The sequence below is a fragment of the Lacerta agilis genome, chromosome 7, assembly GCF_009819535.1.
Source record: "Lacerta agilis isolate rLacAgi1 chromosome 7, rLacAgi1.pri, whole genome shotgun sequence".
Classification (NCBI taxonomy): Eukaryota; Metazoa; Chordata; class Lepidosauria; order Squamata; family Lacertidae; genus Lacerta; species Lacerta agilis.
This window is the reverse complement of record NC_046318.1, coordinates 41,151,789-41,168,452: the sequence shown is the minus strand read 5'-3', so window position 1 is coordinate 41,168,452 and position 16,664 is coordinate 41,151,789. Positions and strand designations below refer to the sequence as shown.

The 16,664-nt window shown below is 39.1% G+C and overlaps 1 protein-coding gene across 1 annotated transcript in view; it reads left to right on the top strand.

The window, feature by feature from the left end:
• Window positions 1-16,664, top strand: part of SMCHD1 (structural maintenance of chromosomes flexible hinge domain containing 1) — a 65,451-nt gene that overhangs the window by 42,959 nt on the left and 5,828 nt on the right. The window contains exons 31-43 of the mRNA XM_033154982.1: window positions 1,502-1,581; window positions 2,225-2,382; window positions 2,935-3,041; window positions 4,107-4,165; window positions 6,186-6,273; window positions 8,052-8,183; window positions 9,437-9,589; window positions 10,432-10,558; window positions 10,742-10,861; window positions 12,266-12,351; window positions 14,099-14,218; window positions 15,515-15,705; window positions 16,108-16,217. Of these exons, the coding sequence (XP_033010873.1) occupies window positions 1,502-1,581; window positions 2,225-2,382; window positions 2,935-3,041; window positions 4,107-4,165; window positions 6,186-6,273; window positions 8,052-8,183; window positions 9,437-9,589; window positions 10,432-10,558; window positions 10,742-10,861; window positions 12,266-12,351; window positions 14,099-14,218; window positions 15,515-15,705; window positions 16,108-16,217 (1,531 nt within the window). The remainder of the gene's footprint in view (window positions 1-1,501; window positions 1,582-2,224; window positions 2,383-2,934; window positions 3,042-4,106; window positions 4,166-6,185; window positions 6,274-8,051; window positions 8,184-9,436; window positions 9,590-10,431; window positions 10,559-10,741; window positions 10,862-12,265; window positions 12,352-14,098; window positions 14,219-15,514; window positions 15,706-16,107; window positions 16,218-16,664) is intronic.

Sequence of the window (16,664 nt, the reverse complement as noted above, 5' to 3'; positions counted from 1 at the left end):
TTGAGTGGCTACAAGCTGGCTGCTAGGTTATTCAACTTACAAAAAAGAGACAGGTACCCTGTTTCTCATAAAATAAGATGTCCCTATAAAATAAGCCATGGCAGGATTTTCAACCATTTACGAAATGTAAGACATACCCCGAAAATAAGCCGTAGTGCTGAGTGCAGTTCTGGAGGGCGCCAAGGAAGAGGCGAGGCTGCCCGCACCTTAAAGCCTCCTTCCTGCTGGAGGAGCCGCCCTCCAGCTGCTGCCCATCTTCTTTACCGCAGCGCCGCACCGAGCGGAACACCCAGCAGCCTCGCCTCTGCCTGGCCCGGCCGAGGCCTGCCAGCTCGGCGCCCGGAACCGGCTGCTGCAGCGCTGAGCGTAACGCCCGGCAGCGTTGCACGGAGCGCCATGAGCCAGTGGCCTTGCCTCCGCCTGGCCTTGCCTCCACCTGCCAGCTCAGCACCGGGAACCAGCTGCTGCAGCGCTGAGCGTAACGCCCAGCAGCGCTGCGTGGAGCGCCCTGAGCCAGCGGCCTCCCCTCTGCCTGGCCTTGCCTCCACCTGCCAGCTCGGCGCCCGGAACCGGCTGCTGCTGCAGCGCCGCGTGGGATGCCGAGCAGCGCCGCATGGAGCGCCCCGAGCCAGCGGCCTCGCCTCCGCCTGCCAGCTCAGCGCCCGGAACCGGCTGCTCCTGCAGCGCCGAGTGGAACACCCGGCAGTGCTGTGTGGAGCACCCCGAGCCAGCGGCCTCGCCTCCGCTTGGCTCGGCTGAGGTCTGCCGGCACGGCACCAACAACCGGCTGCTGCTGCAGCTGTGAGAGGGACGCCTAGCAGCGCCACGTGGAGCCCCGAGCCAGCGGGACCCAGCAGAGAACCCAAGAGGTTAAACTATTGGGATTGGGACTAAATTACTCCTCCCCTCCCAAAAAAATACTTGCCATTGTATTTGAATTTCCTTTGTGTTAAAAGAAGAAAAAAAGTTTAGCAAAGAACATACATAAGCTGTGCAGTCTTGGCAGCCTGCACCCACATTTAGTACTTCTCATGGCTCTCACTTGGTCCGTTTATAAATCTGTGGTAATAAAAATAAGACATCCCCTGAAAATAAGCCATAGTGGGGGGTTTTGAGGGAAAATAAATATAAGACGGTGTCTTATTTTCGGAGAAACACGGTAGTTGACAGTCCATTGGCCATGTCTGACCCACCAGTTGTCCATCTGATGACTCCAACTTCTCTTTAGCTGGAGCCACACACCAGTCTGACTCCAGGAAAAAGAGAGTAATAGCTGGAAATACAGGGGTTTCTTGCTTAATGGTTCTTTTAAATAGCATTGTAACATAGAAGTAGCATCCCTAATCCTTAAGTGTTTGCTATATGCTGGGAAGGTAAAGCATCTTAACTATGGAAATACATGGAAAACTGAAGTAGAAGATTTGTTAATTTGTAATAGTTAAATCACTATCAGTGCTTCCTAGTCATTCATTAATGGTGAGAATATCAATTTTCTTGTCAGATCATTCCTTCAAATCAGCAGCATAAAACAGATGAAAATGGCATAGCAAATTTTGGAGTTCTTAGCATTCATGCTCCTAGGTAAGTGTTTGAAAACTCTTACATTTATCAGAAAATGTTTGGAATCATTTTCAGGCCTAATTCAAAGCATTGGTTTTCTCCCTATATGAACCAACCCAGATCCTCCGATTATCATCAGAGGCCCTGCTTCATCCTAAGGCTCTGCAGGGATCACTCTCCTCCCGCGGAGGCTTGGGAGGCAAGCTGCATGCCCGCCAGCCATATGGTTGACGGTGCACGGCTAGCAGGCGTGCAGGGAAAGGGGAGGCTGCCAGCAAAGCCACGCAGCTCCCCCACTCGCTGGGGTGCCCCTGAAAGGCCAGCACCCTGGCGCAACATGCCTGTAAGCCCAATAAGAAAGACGGATCTGCACGTAAAGCTATGTAACAAGGGTGCCATTATCTGAATTGAGTTTCAGACATTTTCCCCTCTTAAAACCCATTACTGACTCTAGGCACTTGTTCAAAATGTACATGGCTACACCTAGATCCAATGAAAATTAAAAGTGTAATCCACATATTTATAGCATTCAGTTCTAAAACTGTGAACAACCTCTCCCATTGGCTTCATACAGATGTAGTGGAAAATTATACTTTTTTTAGGTTTGTTGAAAATTTTTAGACAAAGAGGTATATTGGAGTTTAACCACGATTTTGTTTTGCAGGGGAGAGCATACATTGCAGTTTAAAGCCACATACAACAAGAATACACTAAACTGTCCAGTAATCAGATTAAATGTTCAGCCTGACCCCGAGAGACCTGTACGTTTGAATGTCAAGTATGACACGAATGCTACCCTTGTAGCTGGAAACACCTTTCCTGGTGAGTTTTTGTTTGTGACATTTTAATCCAACCATATGTAAGGTCTTCACTATTTTAGTATAAAATTCATGTATAAAATGGGTTTAGAACTCTGGTTTGTGAAGACCTGTCTACAAATTCAGCATGGCCCTTGGCTGAGTTGCTGTGATGTTACATTTTCATAATTTTTTAATTGCTGAAGCATTTATGTGGAGCACTAAAATCGTTGATTTATAAGTGAACACCCCAGCAGTAGTTAGTAACATCTCTGGTATGTAACAGTTAATCACTTTCAGGAAATGGATCTAAGTGTCTTGCAGGTTTCCACTTGCATGCCTGACTTGGAAAGAGCTGGAATTCAGCATGCAGAATGTTCAGCCCCTTGATCCTCTTAAGTTTTGCTGAGAAAGACAGTTGTCTGGAATCTTAGAGAGCCTCTGTGAGCTACCTGTAGATGGGACCAGTGGTCTGGCTCAGTATAAGATAGCTTCCTAATATTTCAGAACATTTTAATTTTGAAATGTAAAACAGAACTTTAGCGAGAAAGATTCATGTGCCTTTTTCTCCCCACAGATTTCATTATTAGTGTTATTTCTGAAGCTGATAACATTATTAAAAATATAAGCCCAGGAAGAATTTATATGAAAATGTGGGAAGGTAGTAGAACTGTACCACAAAATGTAAGTAAAATTTTGTACCTTGTAGCTACTGAGCCAGGTTAAAGGTCTTGCTGTTGACATTTAAAGCCCCAAACAACTTTCAAAGACTTGATATGATTACCCAAGCTTTCCTGGACTCCTAATTTTTAAATTCTCCTTTCATGCACCGCTCAGTTTAATCTATCTATACATATTATTGTGTTTTTACTTTATTATTTAAAAGTCGTGTTTGAATAATGTTGCGTTTTTACATGAACTGTTATTAATTTTTTTATCTGATTATATATTATGTAAATGGCGTAGTTTTTTATAGATATACAGTGCATATATTTTATAAATAACTTAATGTATGAAAGAGTGGAGCAAATGGCTTACACAAGCACCACGTTGGTGCTGTTTTAAATAGTAATACATGGCAGCTATTTAAACTCAGCATATGGGATTGGATATCTCCCCTATGTCACTGAAGATACTTAAGAATCAAAGCATATGGTAATACAGTGAACCATTCCACTTGAAATGGTCTGTCACGTATTATTAACCACATAATGGTAGCAATTTTATGCTGCTCCAACATGGCAACCATATCCTGTCAGCCAGTCTTCTTGTTTGGAGGGGTTAAGGTGAACTTGACTTCTGTTCCTTTTGTTAGGCTGTGGGGTTTAATCCAGAGTGGTGTTAAGTAGCAAGTCTTGTCGATGCAAGGATTTCAGCTCACATGACAGAACTTCCCCAGGGCAGGGGAGATCTGGAGAGGGCACAGAGCACATGCAGGGCAAGTGACGGTGTCCCATTGTACCAGCTGAAATCCCTGTGCTGATGGGACGTATCAATTTGAATACCACCTATGATCTATTGTAAGCGTGTTTTTGATAGCAAAAGGACCAAATGGCAGAAATCAATGAATTTCATAGTACAGTAGAAGGAGAGTGAAGGATTGAGGGAACCCACACAATAACATCTTTACTTAGTTAATGAAGTGCCTTTCTTTAAAGCCCAGTTCTATTTATTCTGCTTGTCTGTTCATATTTAACAAAGTTATCTTTAAAATTATACATATATGATCCCTTGTAATTTCTTTTTAAGGTTACAACATATGGCTGTACCAAAACAAATGATGACGACAGTAGCTTTTTTTACTTCAGGTAAACAAATTTGGTAGGGCTCTAAATGGTTTTGTCATAGCTTAGAAGAAGCAAAATGTCAAAGGTGAATACTGTAATTACTTTATTACTGAAGGCAGTGTAGCAGCTGTGTAGAAATAATCTTTTAAAATGTGTTTACTGGGACAGGATTTGTTCTATATACAGTGTAAAAATTTCCTGCGTATTTGGGGTTATGTAAACAGTGACGTTTCAACTACTAAGTATCCATTGGTGGCTGGCAGTTGTCACTTACTGTAACTAGTTGCATAAGACTGGTCTGGGAAAAGCGGTTCTTTTTAAACTGAGTTAGATTGCAAAATTTCACTTCTGATTGGCTTGCTGGATAGAAATTCTTTGTCGCTCATTGGCTAGGGCAAGTGTTTTGATGGGGGTGTAGAATTTTGAGCCACTCAGATCTAATTGGTTGAAGGGTGGGCTGGCTAGAACATAAGTAGGCTAATTTTGACTGTCCAGGGGAAAAGCATGACTGTCTGAGGCTGCTGGCCAGAAGAGGAAAGGAAGAAGGAAGTCTGGAGTTGAAGCAGGGGGAAGCCAGGCAATTGGCTATTGAATATATTGTTAGGAAGAGGCTTGGAAATACAGTCTTTCCCCCCAAAGAGCTAAATTACTGGCTTAAGTCAAAGTTTGAAAGAGAGGCCATCAAAGGCCAGTAAGCAGGAGGTGGAGCAAGGAGCTATTGGAGCCAACCAGAGAAAGCCTGGCTTGGAGAAAACCAGCAGAAGTCCTCTGTACCTGAAGGTGGTGAGACCAACTGATATGGGGAGAAATGACTAGATGTAATTGGTATATGAGTTTGATAGGTAAAGGAACTAAGTTTTTACAAGCCAGTCTTATGTAAGCTTCTTATGTACGTAACTGCCATAAGAGTAACTCTATAATATAAGCAAATATAAGCCTTAAAGAAACGGTAACCAATGTAAGTATAGTATTCACCTTTAATCAATCTATTCTGTGAACCGCCCTGTACTTGGGGATCTCAAGGCGGTTCACAGAATAAAGCGATTGATTGAAGGTGAATACTATACTTAAATTGGGACCCCGGGTACAGGGCGGTATATAAATTCAATAATAATGATAATAATTTATTGTTATAGTCAGAATTTACCTTGTTTTCCTTTATAGTTAATAATAAAGGACAACAAAGTGAATCTACTGGTTTGTACCTTGTCTAAAGTAGCACAGCTACTGGGTTATAAATTAAAGTTTTTGTAAATTTCATAGTAAAGATATAGGGGGGCAACAGTTACAAGATTTGAAATATAAGCACAAAGGTGGGAATAAAATAGGAACCCTTTCACAACACCAGGGAATAAGCAGTTGTAAATAGAAGCTGGTTTTCCCACATGTAAAGTGGGGTGGCTCTCCACAGTAGCAAATACCTTACTAAGCTAATGATTATTTGAATTTTTTTTTACTGCATTGTTTAGTTTTCAAAATACAATGTTCATCTATTGCAAAGAACAAAATAAGGTCTAACTATGTTGCAAAGAGGTTGAAGCCAAATGTAACCAGAATGAGGTTGTGTTGATAAAAAATGTCAAATCCAGAATGTAGGGATTCTTTCAATGTAGCTCTCTACTGAATGCCTGTGTTAAGCATATCACTAATACAGAATGTTTGCTTACAAGGTAGAGTTTGATTTAAAGGAGACAAATTAAGTTGGAGAAAAAGTTGAGGGGTTTGCATGTGTTTAACAAAGAGAATTTTTGTTGCAGCATATGACAAGGCAGCTACACTTATAGTCTGTATTTATAGTCTTCAAATATAGGAATTTATTTTTTGCATATTAATAATTAGACTAAGATATATCACTTAGAAGAAACTGGGTTAGATTCAGAGGTGTCTTTCCGTCAACAAGATCTACTTGCGTTGAAAGAGTGAAACATTTGGTTCAGCTCATAAAATGTATCCTCATTTAATAGAGAGGTGGGTTTGTGTTAGAGAATATAAATATTGAAAATTTTACTTCGTTACTAAAATTCCAATATTTGCAATTTAGGCAGATTGTGGTTCCAGAGAAAGTGGGCACCTACAGCATCCAGTTTGCATTTGCCATTGACAAAATAAACATTCTTAACAGCGAACAGGTTTGCTTTTGAAATAACAGTTATAAAATAAAATGCTGTAATCTGCTGTAGACAGTTTTTCTTATTTTATCTCATAAGATTTGAATGAGTTACAAGCTAATTTATGTTGATGTTTTGAATAACCTGTTCAACTTGTCTAACCTTCACTACATTCTTAGAAATAAAAAGGCCTTTCCCTGAAGTATTTCCTTCTCTCTCATGAACCTACCCATCTGTTAAAATTATTAAAATGTCATACAACAATAAAATAATAGAAAACAGAGCAAATGGCCAACACTGAGTCAAGCCAATTCTCTAAAAACAGTTGGTGAAACAAACATTTTTAGCAGGTGACAAAATATCAAATTTGTCTGTTTTCAATAGGAGCAGAGTCTTCCAAAGAAGGCTTATGCTATTCATAAGTCTATTCATAAGGAACTCCTCTATCCACTTAAAATGATAGTCCTTTTTTCTGCCCACCCCCAATTTCCTGCTCAAATATATACACACAGAGATCCCTCTTTCTCCGTTTAGAGGCACCCAGAAAGAAACAGGCTAAACACTGCTGCCACCCAGAAATCATGCTGCTGTGCAAGGGACCCCAACGGTCATCTAGTTCAACCCTCTGCAGTTCAGGAATCCTGTCCACAGCCATCCCTGGGTGGGCCCGAACCACCAACCTTCTGATTAACACCCAGACACACTGACCCATAGCACCATCTGAGAATGGAAGAATCCCCCCACTTTTCCATTTTTAAAACTTGCTCTCTGGCCCTACTGCTGGATTGACTAGATTGCTGGATTGACTTTATTGATGCTGCTTTTAATTTGCTTTTAATTTCCATGTTGTACTTTATATTTTGGTTTTTTTAAAAAATGTACTGCCTAGAGAACTTTCTATAATAGGCAGTATAAATATGTAAATAAATCAAGGTAATGACCGTAGTGGAATTCTCCCATACATAAGCTCAGTGTCTGTGCTTGACTAGATCAAGCCCAAATTTTTCAATGAATGAGGCAAGTCCTGATTCAAAAGTACCTAGCCTTCCTCTGTATGTTTTTGCTCTACCACTGTCATATGGAACAGTGGTGGAGAGAGAGTAGTACAGCATTTTAGGAAATATTTGTAACAACAACAGCAGCTACTTCTTTTCCACAATTCCTTGTTGTGCAGCTCATGTAAAGGTCCACAGGGATCATCTAATTAGTAGCATTAATAATTTCTCAAATGCATTATATAAAGCTGCAATGAATAAACACAAATCCAGAAATAGATGTAGTTTGGCCCAACTCATACATGTTTTGAAGTGTGATTTACACTTTTGTGTAGTCAGGGCCTTCAGTGATAGCAGTGTAGGCACTATCCAGTGGCTGTCAGTTGCAGTTGTTACAACTACAGCATGGGCCCAACTGTATGGAAGCAAAACACACAAGAAGAATACATATGAATTGGAAACTTAGTATTGTACAATTAAGGTTGTTTCAATTCTTGATTTGCCTTAAAAGACATGCTTCAGTACTGTTGGCCACCTTTTTAAAAATAATATTTATTCATTTTATAAGAAAAACAAGACAAAGACAGAGACAAACAATACACAAACAGATCTTATACTATCTTAATATTTTCCCATTAACATCTTTAGGTGACTTCCCCCGATCTTTCCTTCTGAATTTCATTTGCAATCTTCATTGGCAATTTCATACATTAACAAATCAATCATCATAAATTACTTAATTATTACCAGTTGTTTACCGCCTTTAAGACTGTGAACTGAGTATTGCGATGATCTTTTCCTCAGATTGTTATTGAAGTGGAGCCTAATGAACCAACACAGCTGATGCCAAGAATTTTGCCAAATACTCCTACCGTTTCTAATGCTCAGGCTGTTGGCAGTCGGACCCTTGTCAAAGACTTGACTCTCATTATTATGGTAATTAAGTGGGATTGTATGTAATAAAATGACTTAAAATGGAATGGAGTTCACTTTTTTTAAAAGGTATATTGAAGCTGGATAAAATAGACATTGGTTCTCCTATTTCCTGCTTTACAATCAGTATTTTGAAAAAAGTGGATTTTAAGTTCCCTCTGATTGTTTGGCCATATAGCTATAGAGAGAGGCTTAAAGGGCTTCAGTTCGTCCCTGGGCCTGAGGGCCACCCCACATGTAAACAGTTAACTTGTATTTTATTTATCATTTCCATTAAGGTTGGCAGCCCATTACTAGTATTTTGTTTTAGGAAAAATCTCAAATTTTATCCTGGGTTATTCCAGCAATTGCTCTTTATAAGATTCTGACTACTGGCAAATATTTAGTCTTCTGGGCTTTAGTCTTCGTGATTAGGCGTGCTGAGACTGAAAAACCTGGAATTTATTCCACTTGAAAAGTAAGATATGAGATATATGGAGCCTATTCCCAGTATTCAACAGCAGTCATCCATAATCTTAATTACAAAGGGTGATACCCATCTAATTCACACTCAGAGTAGACCCATTAATTTCAAAGGTCTCCTCTGAATATGACTATCAGTGAATATAACTCAAAGGCTTTTGATTATTGCTTTATACAAATGAATAATCTGGTTGGGTCAAATACAACAGGCTCGCTAAAAACACACACCCAAGCCTCCATTTTTCATGTTAATTGATGTTAATATCGATACAGGCATGGAAACCTTTATGGGGGGGCACACATTTCTCCATAACTGCTGTTTAACTAAATTCCCCCAAGTTAATGCTGCACTTGAGTGACAATATAAAAAAGCATTTCAAAGTCCCACTTCACTCTTCCCAGTTTTGTTTTTTTCTATTGAAAAGATCTTGGGTGGTTTTCAAATAAGTTTTACCTGGAGTAGATACATTAAAATTAATGAACATGACTAAGTTAGGTTTATTAATTTACCTTGTGGGATACCAGGGCCAATGGCGTGGGCTGTTCCTCAGCACGTGATCGCAGGCAGGAGTGATTTGATTGATTTCAGTGGGTCTACTTTGAGTATAACTAAGTTGAAATGCCCAACTGCATTTTGAGCTCAGGACAGTGCAATTTGCAGGAAATGGGGCTGTAAACTTCCAAAGAGTTCTAGAAATAAAAAGGGCACACAAACAAAATATGTGCACATACTCCAACTTCAGAATACGTGTTATGGGCAAGGCACACAACTCTAATATCTTCTTAATTTTAAGGATCAATATAAAAACTGCACTGGCAATGACTTGGACGGGAAAATTATAGCTAAAATTCGAAGTTCAACTGATAAAGTTAAGGACATCCCCCTGTTTCAGGGTAAAACAAGTACAGTTGAGTTTCCATTTCACAGAGGAATTGTTGAAATTGAGGTGAGTCTTCTAAACATAATTGTAATGTAAGTTTAGAGGTAATATTCCTAAAACCGAAAGCACCAATGTATTCTCTTGCACATGTGTCGCTTTTCCTTATATTTTTAATTTAGCTTTTCCTGTGTTTTAAGAAACTTTAGATACTAATGGGCATGATTCAGAGAAAATAAGTAAATTTATAGCATCATGCCCATTAGTATCTAAAGTAGTAGATATATATATCTACCAAAATTCTCACAGAGTTCAACAGTTCTTACTCCCAGGAAAAGGTTATAGGATGGCAGGTTTAAATCCTGTTTATTACATTCAAAGAATTAAACCTATAAAGCTTATTGAAATCAATGGTTTCTTTCGATCATGTTCAGTATTTACAAACTGGCACCCATTATATTTTAGTGCTTATAGATGAGAAATGCATTTATTTTTTCTTATGACAAGCTCTGATCCCTTGGGATCTACTGTCTGCTTCCATGGCAATAGCAGTAATTTTAACTCCACATTGGGAATTAAATGTTTTGTTTTACTACATATTATTCATTTCGGTTCTCTCCATGCTGCCTTTTGTACTATTTTTAAGTATAAAATAATGAATAAAAGCTTACCAAGAGAGCATACAAGGTATAGATATATTTCTAAATTGAAGCTGCATTTTATGTCTGTTACAAGGTAAGCTAGATGGTACATATTACCTTTTAACTTGAAAAAATACTTTTTGCTAAAAATGTTCTTTTAGTATATATCAGAATTAATATGGAATGAAAGTATAGCTAATTTTTTTACAAGTATTTTTATATACAGCAATCTTTAATCAATGATAAAAATATACGTCTGTTTTTCTTCAGGATCTTGTGCTGGCAGAAAATAGTCCAGGAAGAGATAGTACTGAATATATTCTTGTATTTGAGCCAGTTATACCCATTTTGAATCGATGTTTGGAACCTTACTGTCTGTCTTTTATGTTTTATGATGGTGAGTTTCAAATGTTTCAGATTTTCACTTTCTAAAATGTAATGTGTATTTTCCATAATGCTTTTAAATCTTTTTTCCCCCTTGCATTCTTTCAATTATCAGTGCAACATTTCATTTTGTACTTGGTCTTTTCCCAAAATACCCACAAAGTAGAATGTATTAAATTGATTTTTTTTTGTTTAGGTTATAAGAAACAACAGCAGATGGCCACTCTTTCAAAAGAGAGAGACAAGCTCTCTAAGTCAATAACTGCATACAGAGATATGTTTGACTCCACTAATCAGCTTCTAACTGAATTGAGGCGTAAGTAACATACAAATACTATTTTCATTTGAATGTATTTTTCATTGTTACAGACCAAGAGTGGCTAGCCTTTAGCACTTCAGTTGTTGCTGAATTACAACTCCTGCCAGTCCCTGCTAGCTTTACCAATGGTGAGGGATGATGAGAATTGTAGTTTAGCAGCATCTGCAGGGCCACAGATTAGTAAAGTTGTCATGTATTTTTATATGTGCTACTCCTTTTCAATAGTGCTTAAGTGTAGTTTTGGATTGTGCAAATTAGAATAGGTCCAAATATCAAGCCTTTTTGAATACATCTCTTGTTTTCTCATCAGTCATCTAATGTTGCAGTGACGTCAGGTGGTTGACATTGTCACAGATGGGGGGAGATTGTCAGGCGTGTTGTGGTGCAGTGCACAACAGGGCTGAGCTAGCTTTGCAAGCTCTGCACTTGGTGTTTAGGAAACAATGAGCACAGGGTTTGGACTGAGCTATGATGTACTGGTTCACAATATACTGCCACTCCCTGTGAGTAATTTCTTCATCCAGTAGTATACACAGCTATTTGGTGTGAATTGAGCTGTACACATGGATCTCATTCGCACAATACCTTTAATCACAGTTGAAATAAACTATGCTTTAATGTGAATGAGCAGAATGCTGGTGCACAACGCTACTGAGATCACAGGTGCTTTGCACCTGCCCTGTTCCTGTTGCAGCCATGCTACCAGAAACAAGCCACAATCTGGTCTGCTTGTTGTCAAAATCTAGACTCAAGGCCTGTTTGTCTTCTTGACTTCCTCTTGTGATTTGTTTGGAGAGAAAGGAACTATGAGTCCCGGTTCAGATGACAAGGTGAACCAGATCATGGCCTATTTCCTGGTAACACAGTAGGACCAAGGGAGGAGCAAAGCATCTCCAATTTCAGCATCCTGCACCAACCAGCATGCTACTTCTTCACATTAAACCAAGAGTGACTTTAGGTATGTGGTATGTGGACCAGACCATAGTGTGTGGAGAGCTGATTTTGTGACTGCAGCCGATGGTAAAAGAACACAGCTGCAATCATGGAGATCATTCTGATTGCACACTGTATGTAGTGCTGATCTTTCTGTGGCCACATATTCTTGTGTAGACATTCAGAAGAGTGATTTGACCCCAGAATCATTTGATAATTCTTAGCTGAGTGTAAACTATCACCACTGAAAGTAATAAGGTTGAGATGGTATCATACATTTGCCTGTGCTTGCTCTGATTTTTATTTTATTTTTTTTGCACATGTGAATCAACAGTTGATGTTAATCTGGTGGACAATGAGACCAATGGCATGGGTCGTTCCTCACCAACATGGCAGCATTAAGCATACTGTGTGAACTTAATCTCAGACCAGCCTTAACTAATTTTTACTAATTCAACACATTTTCAGGTCAAGTTCGGGAGGCTGAAACAAAAGAGGCCCAACTGAAGGATAAACTGAAAAGACTTCGGATTGATATACCTCAGACTAACGTTGTATGACCTTTTTCGTTTTCTTTCATTTTTATCCATCAAGATATCTTAACAAAATCCTAGTGAGGACAAGTAGAGTATGACTTTCAGGAAAGGCTTACACAAAAGTATCTATACCATACAGTTCTTAGCCTCGTTCCTAGATAGATGATCTGACAAATTTATTGCAAGGTTTAGAAGCAAGACTTACAGTTTCATTAATACGTTTGTTTCCACTTAAGGTTTATTTTTCTCAAGATTGTCACAGCCATTGTTAAAACTTTTCCCAGCCCCCATTTTCAGGCTTCCCCTGTCCTTATCAAGCTTATAAAGAGGCAACATGGTCTCTCACTCACTGATGCCCATTTTATTACAATCTGCCAATCGTACGGAACTATCTTGAAATCTTCGTGGTGACTACTTGTTTTGGCACTCTTGTTTTTATCTAGTGACTCACCTTTGGGATTGGGGTATCAGTTCATGTCACCACCGGTGCTATTTTTCTAGAAAAAGAAGTGCCAGAACTCACTATAAACGCCTCCCTTGTTCTATTATAATGGCAATGGCTCCCACCTGAGAGGTGCTGGAACTGAGTTCCAGCAAGTTCCGGCTGGGGGGAAAACCCTGGTCACTACAAATTATAAGACTGTTTTGTGAGAACATGGAGACACAATGCATATCAGGAACTGAGCCATGTTGAATCTCACCACATGAAGAAACTATAACACAGGTGCAATTTTAGGTGACCTTCATATGGCAGCTGTTTCACATGAAGTGATCCTGAATTTGTGAGAGAGCACACACTCATTGTTCAGGAAAAGTAGAATGTAAGTTGCCCGTCTTAGGAGCCCATTAGTTAGTCTGCCAGCTGATAGCCAGGTAACTTTCAGATTCTGCTATTTGGTTCAAATGAGCAGTGTTTTGAAGCAAAGCTTCTGATTGCATCTACAGTGTAATCTTGTGCATATCTACTCAGAAGTCAGTTCCATTGACTTCAGTTTGGCCTACTCCCATTAAGTGTGCATAAAGTTGCAATGTCAAACTATTGTCAGTTGGATACAGCTTTTTACATCAAGCACAGAAAAATCCTAACTTCATTTTGAGATGTTTAAGAGTGATAAATTCACTTTATTACTTACAATTCTAATCAGAAAATGAATGGGTTATATCCAATTGGTGCACCTTCACTGATCCAGGTGAATCTTCTGTCATTGGAACATTGATCAAGGGGACTTTAGGGAGGAGGGGAAATTGCTGAAAATCACATTTATGTCTGTTCTTTGACAGAAGGCTCTGCTTAAATCAAAGAGCTATCTGAGTGGAGGGATACCAGCTGGATACAATGCAAAGTACTGTATTTACTCGAATGTAATGCGCCATCAAATTTAATGTGGACCTCAATTTTCAAAACCTTGAATCCAATTTTTTTTTTGCTGGTGAATGTAAATGCGCCATCAAATCCAATGTGCACCCTAATTTTCATGGTGTAATTTGGCCAAAAAAGGTGTGCATTACATTTGAGTAAATACGGTATTTGATAATGCTTCATATGCTAATAATCTACTGTGGTCATGTTTGGATATAACACTAAACCATGAAGAATAGTTTGTTTAACCATACTGTGCACAGAGCTCGAGCTCTTTACAACTCCCTTAGTTCATGCAGACTAGAGCAGCTAGCTCAACATTACATCAAAATCAGTATTTGTGTTTTATTTTACAGTTGCATACCTTCAGTAAAGAATTGTGCTATTATTTATCTTAATTTTCAGCTGCAGTTTGCTGAGTCTCTACTAAAAGAGAAAATCTCTGAGCGGGAAGGAATAATGAAACAACCTAGAAGGACATGCACATGTACCGATTATCCCAAAGACAAAGATGTTTTGGGCAAGGTGAGTTTTGTCTTAATTCTTTATAAGATAATCTAATTTAAAAAAACAAAAAAAACCCTAGTCCTCTAGGATACCATACACTGTTCTCTCTTTTCATTACATATGAAATGGTGGTGTGAAGATAAGATAGTGGGTAAGAAAAATTAAAAATAAGAAAAATATTAGTTCTTAGGATGTTCTGTAGTACACATTTCCCCCTATCATTATCTTTATTATGTATGCAATATACCAGCAGTATGCAATATAACATAATAGTGTGAGCTACATGTTTTTCTCTTTTTATAATGGACCCAGCAATGAATAAAGCAGTGTATAAATTTTATCTATATATAGTTTCTCTATTTTCAGATAGGACTAGGTCTTTTACATAGCCAAGTAATCCAATGGTTGAATCTACTTGTAGTTTGTATCCCATTATTTCTTCAGTTTTGTTTAGTATACTTGTCTAAAAAGGTCATTTTAGGGCAAGACCAAAAAATACGGCCCATGTCATATTTTTGTAAAAAAAAAAAAAAAAATGTTTACAATATTGCCAGCACTAAAGGTAAAGGTACCCCTGACTGTTAGGTCCAGTCAGGACGACTCTGGGGTTGCGCACTCATCTTGCTCTATAGGCCAAGGGAGCCGGTGTTTGTCTGCAGACAGCTTCTGGGTCATGTGGCCAGCATGACTAAGCTGCTTCTGGCGACCCAGAGCAGTGCACTGAAACGCTGTTTACCTTCCCGCCGGAGCAGTACCTATTACTTGCACTTGATGTGCTTTTGAACTGCTATGTGGGCAGGAGCTGGGACCGAACAACGAGCGCTCACCCCATCGTGGTATTCGAACTGCCGACCTTCCAATCGGCAAGCCCCAGGCTCTGTGGTTTAGACCACAGCACCACCCAGCACTAGAGAACTGTAATTGGGGCCTGTCTGTTATAGCAGATGAGAATGGAAAAGGTGAATAAAACTTCCATAAGGGCACTTGTTAATATTATCCCAGGAAGCCAGTAACATTGCAAAGGAATCATCTCGTTTCCTCTTTAACTTCTGTCATGTCACACTGATGGATAATGCATGCATAACTGTGTCTTTGTGCACAGCTACTTCCATGTCCACCTTCTTGTCTCACCTTTCCTGGCAACGACAAAAATTCTTCAAAGGGTGGTATCTGTGATTTCCTGTAGGCTTGAGGCCTAGCAAAAATAGCTATGTCTTGACTTTCTAACTAGACTGAGGGCACAGGGAATCTATATTTTTCCTCCCATCAGGGCAAAAAACCCATCCTTTGAAATTCATTATTTTATTTTGTCAGATTTCACACTTAGCACAAATTGAAGATAATGAAGTAGCAAAGGTTATTTCTTGGCATTTGGCAAGTGACATGGACTGTGTAGTCACTTTGACTACTACTGCAGCTCGTCGTATCTTTGATGAAACCAAAGGTCAGCAGCAGGTGTTGCCTCTTGATTCTATTTATAGGAGGAGTCTTCCAGACTGGAACAGGTAAGGTTTCTGTATTCTTTCCTAATCTAAATAATGCTTGGCATTCAAATTTTCAGAGTTCTTAATATTTTCAGATTTTTTTAAGCAATAGATTTATGGTTGGGAAATCAAATTCTATGCCTGCTTTATAGATTGATAGCCCATTCATTTTGTGTCTGTTGCATCCATAAAACCCTGATGATGACTTGTTTGTTTTGTCCATTTGAAGTAAATCCCTTTGCTCAGTTCTGGGCACTTGCCCTGTATGACACAGCCCCCACTGTTCAGCCCATCCGCACCAAAGGTTTGAGGGTTGCTGGAGGAGGAAGGGAAGAGAAAGATTGGTTGCATGGACTGCATTTCACACATGCTGCAAACATCAATGCCAAAAGGAAATAAATTATTTGACTTGTTTCTAACCAGGCCTTTACCTCACTTACAAAATGGAAGAAATACTTTCAAGGCTTTAGGAAATCCTGTATTTGCCAGGAACTTGCTAACATTTCCAGAGCACACAGAGAATTGCCAGACAGGTAAACATCATGGGAACAGCAAAACTTGGAATTATAGTATGCTCTAATAAGTTTAGTGGCAGCAATTTTGAGAGGTATGAAGTCTTGTCATATATATTTTGTGTGTGTGTGTGTGTCATCTCAAGTTTCATCTCTGAAAAAGTGTTCATTAAAACTCATGAGAGCTGGACTAGAATGAATAATTGGAACATATCATTAACAGAATGATCAACCATAAACTCAATGATCCCTAATGTTGATTTTCTTTTAAGCAGGGTTTAAAGACACATTCTAGCCTTTGCACCTTGCTTTTTATTAAAGAATTGATTATTTATTTCTTGTAGTAGCTGCTTAATGTGCAATTTGTACCTGTCTACTCAGAAGTAAGTCTCACTGAGTTCAAGGGGGCTTACTCCCAGGTAAGTGTGGATAAAATTGTAGCCTAAGGCCAATATCAAATGAAGTGCT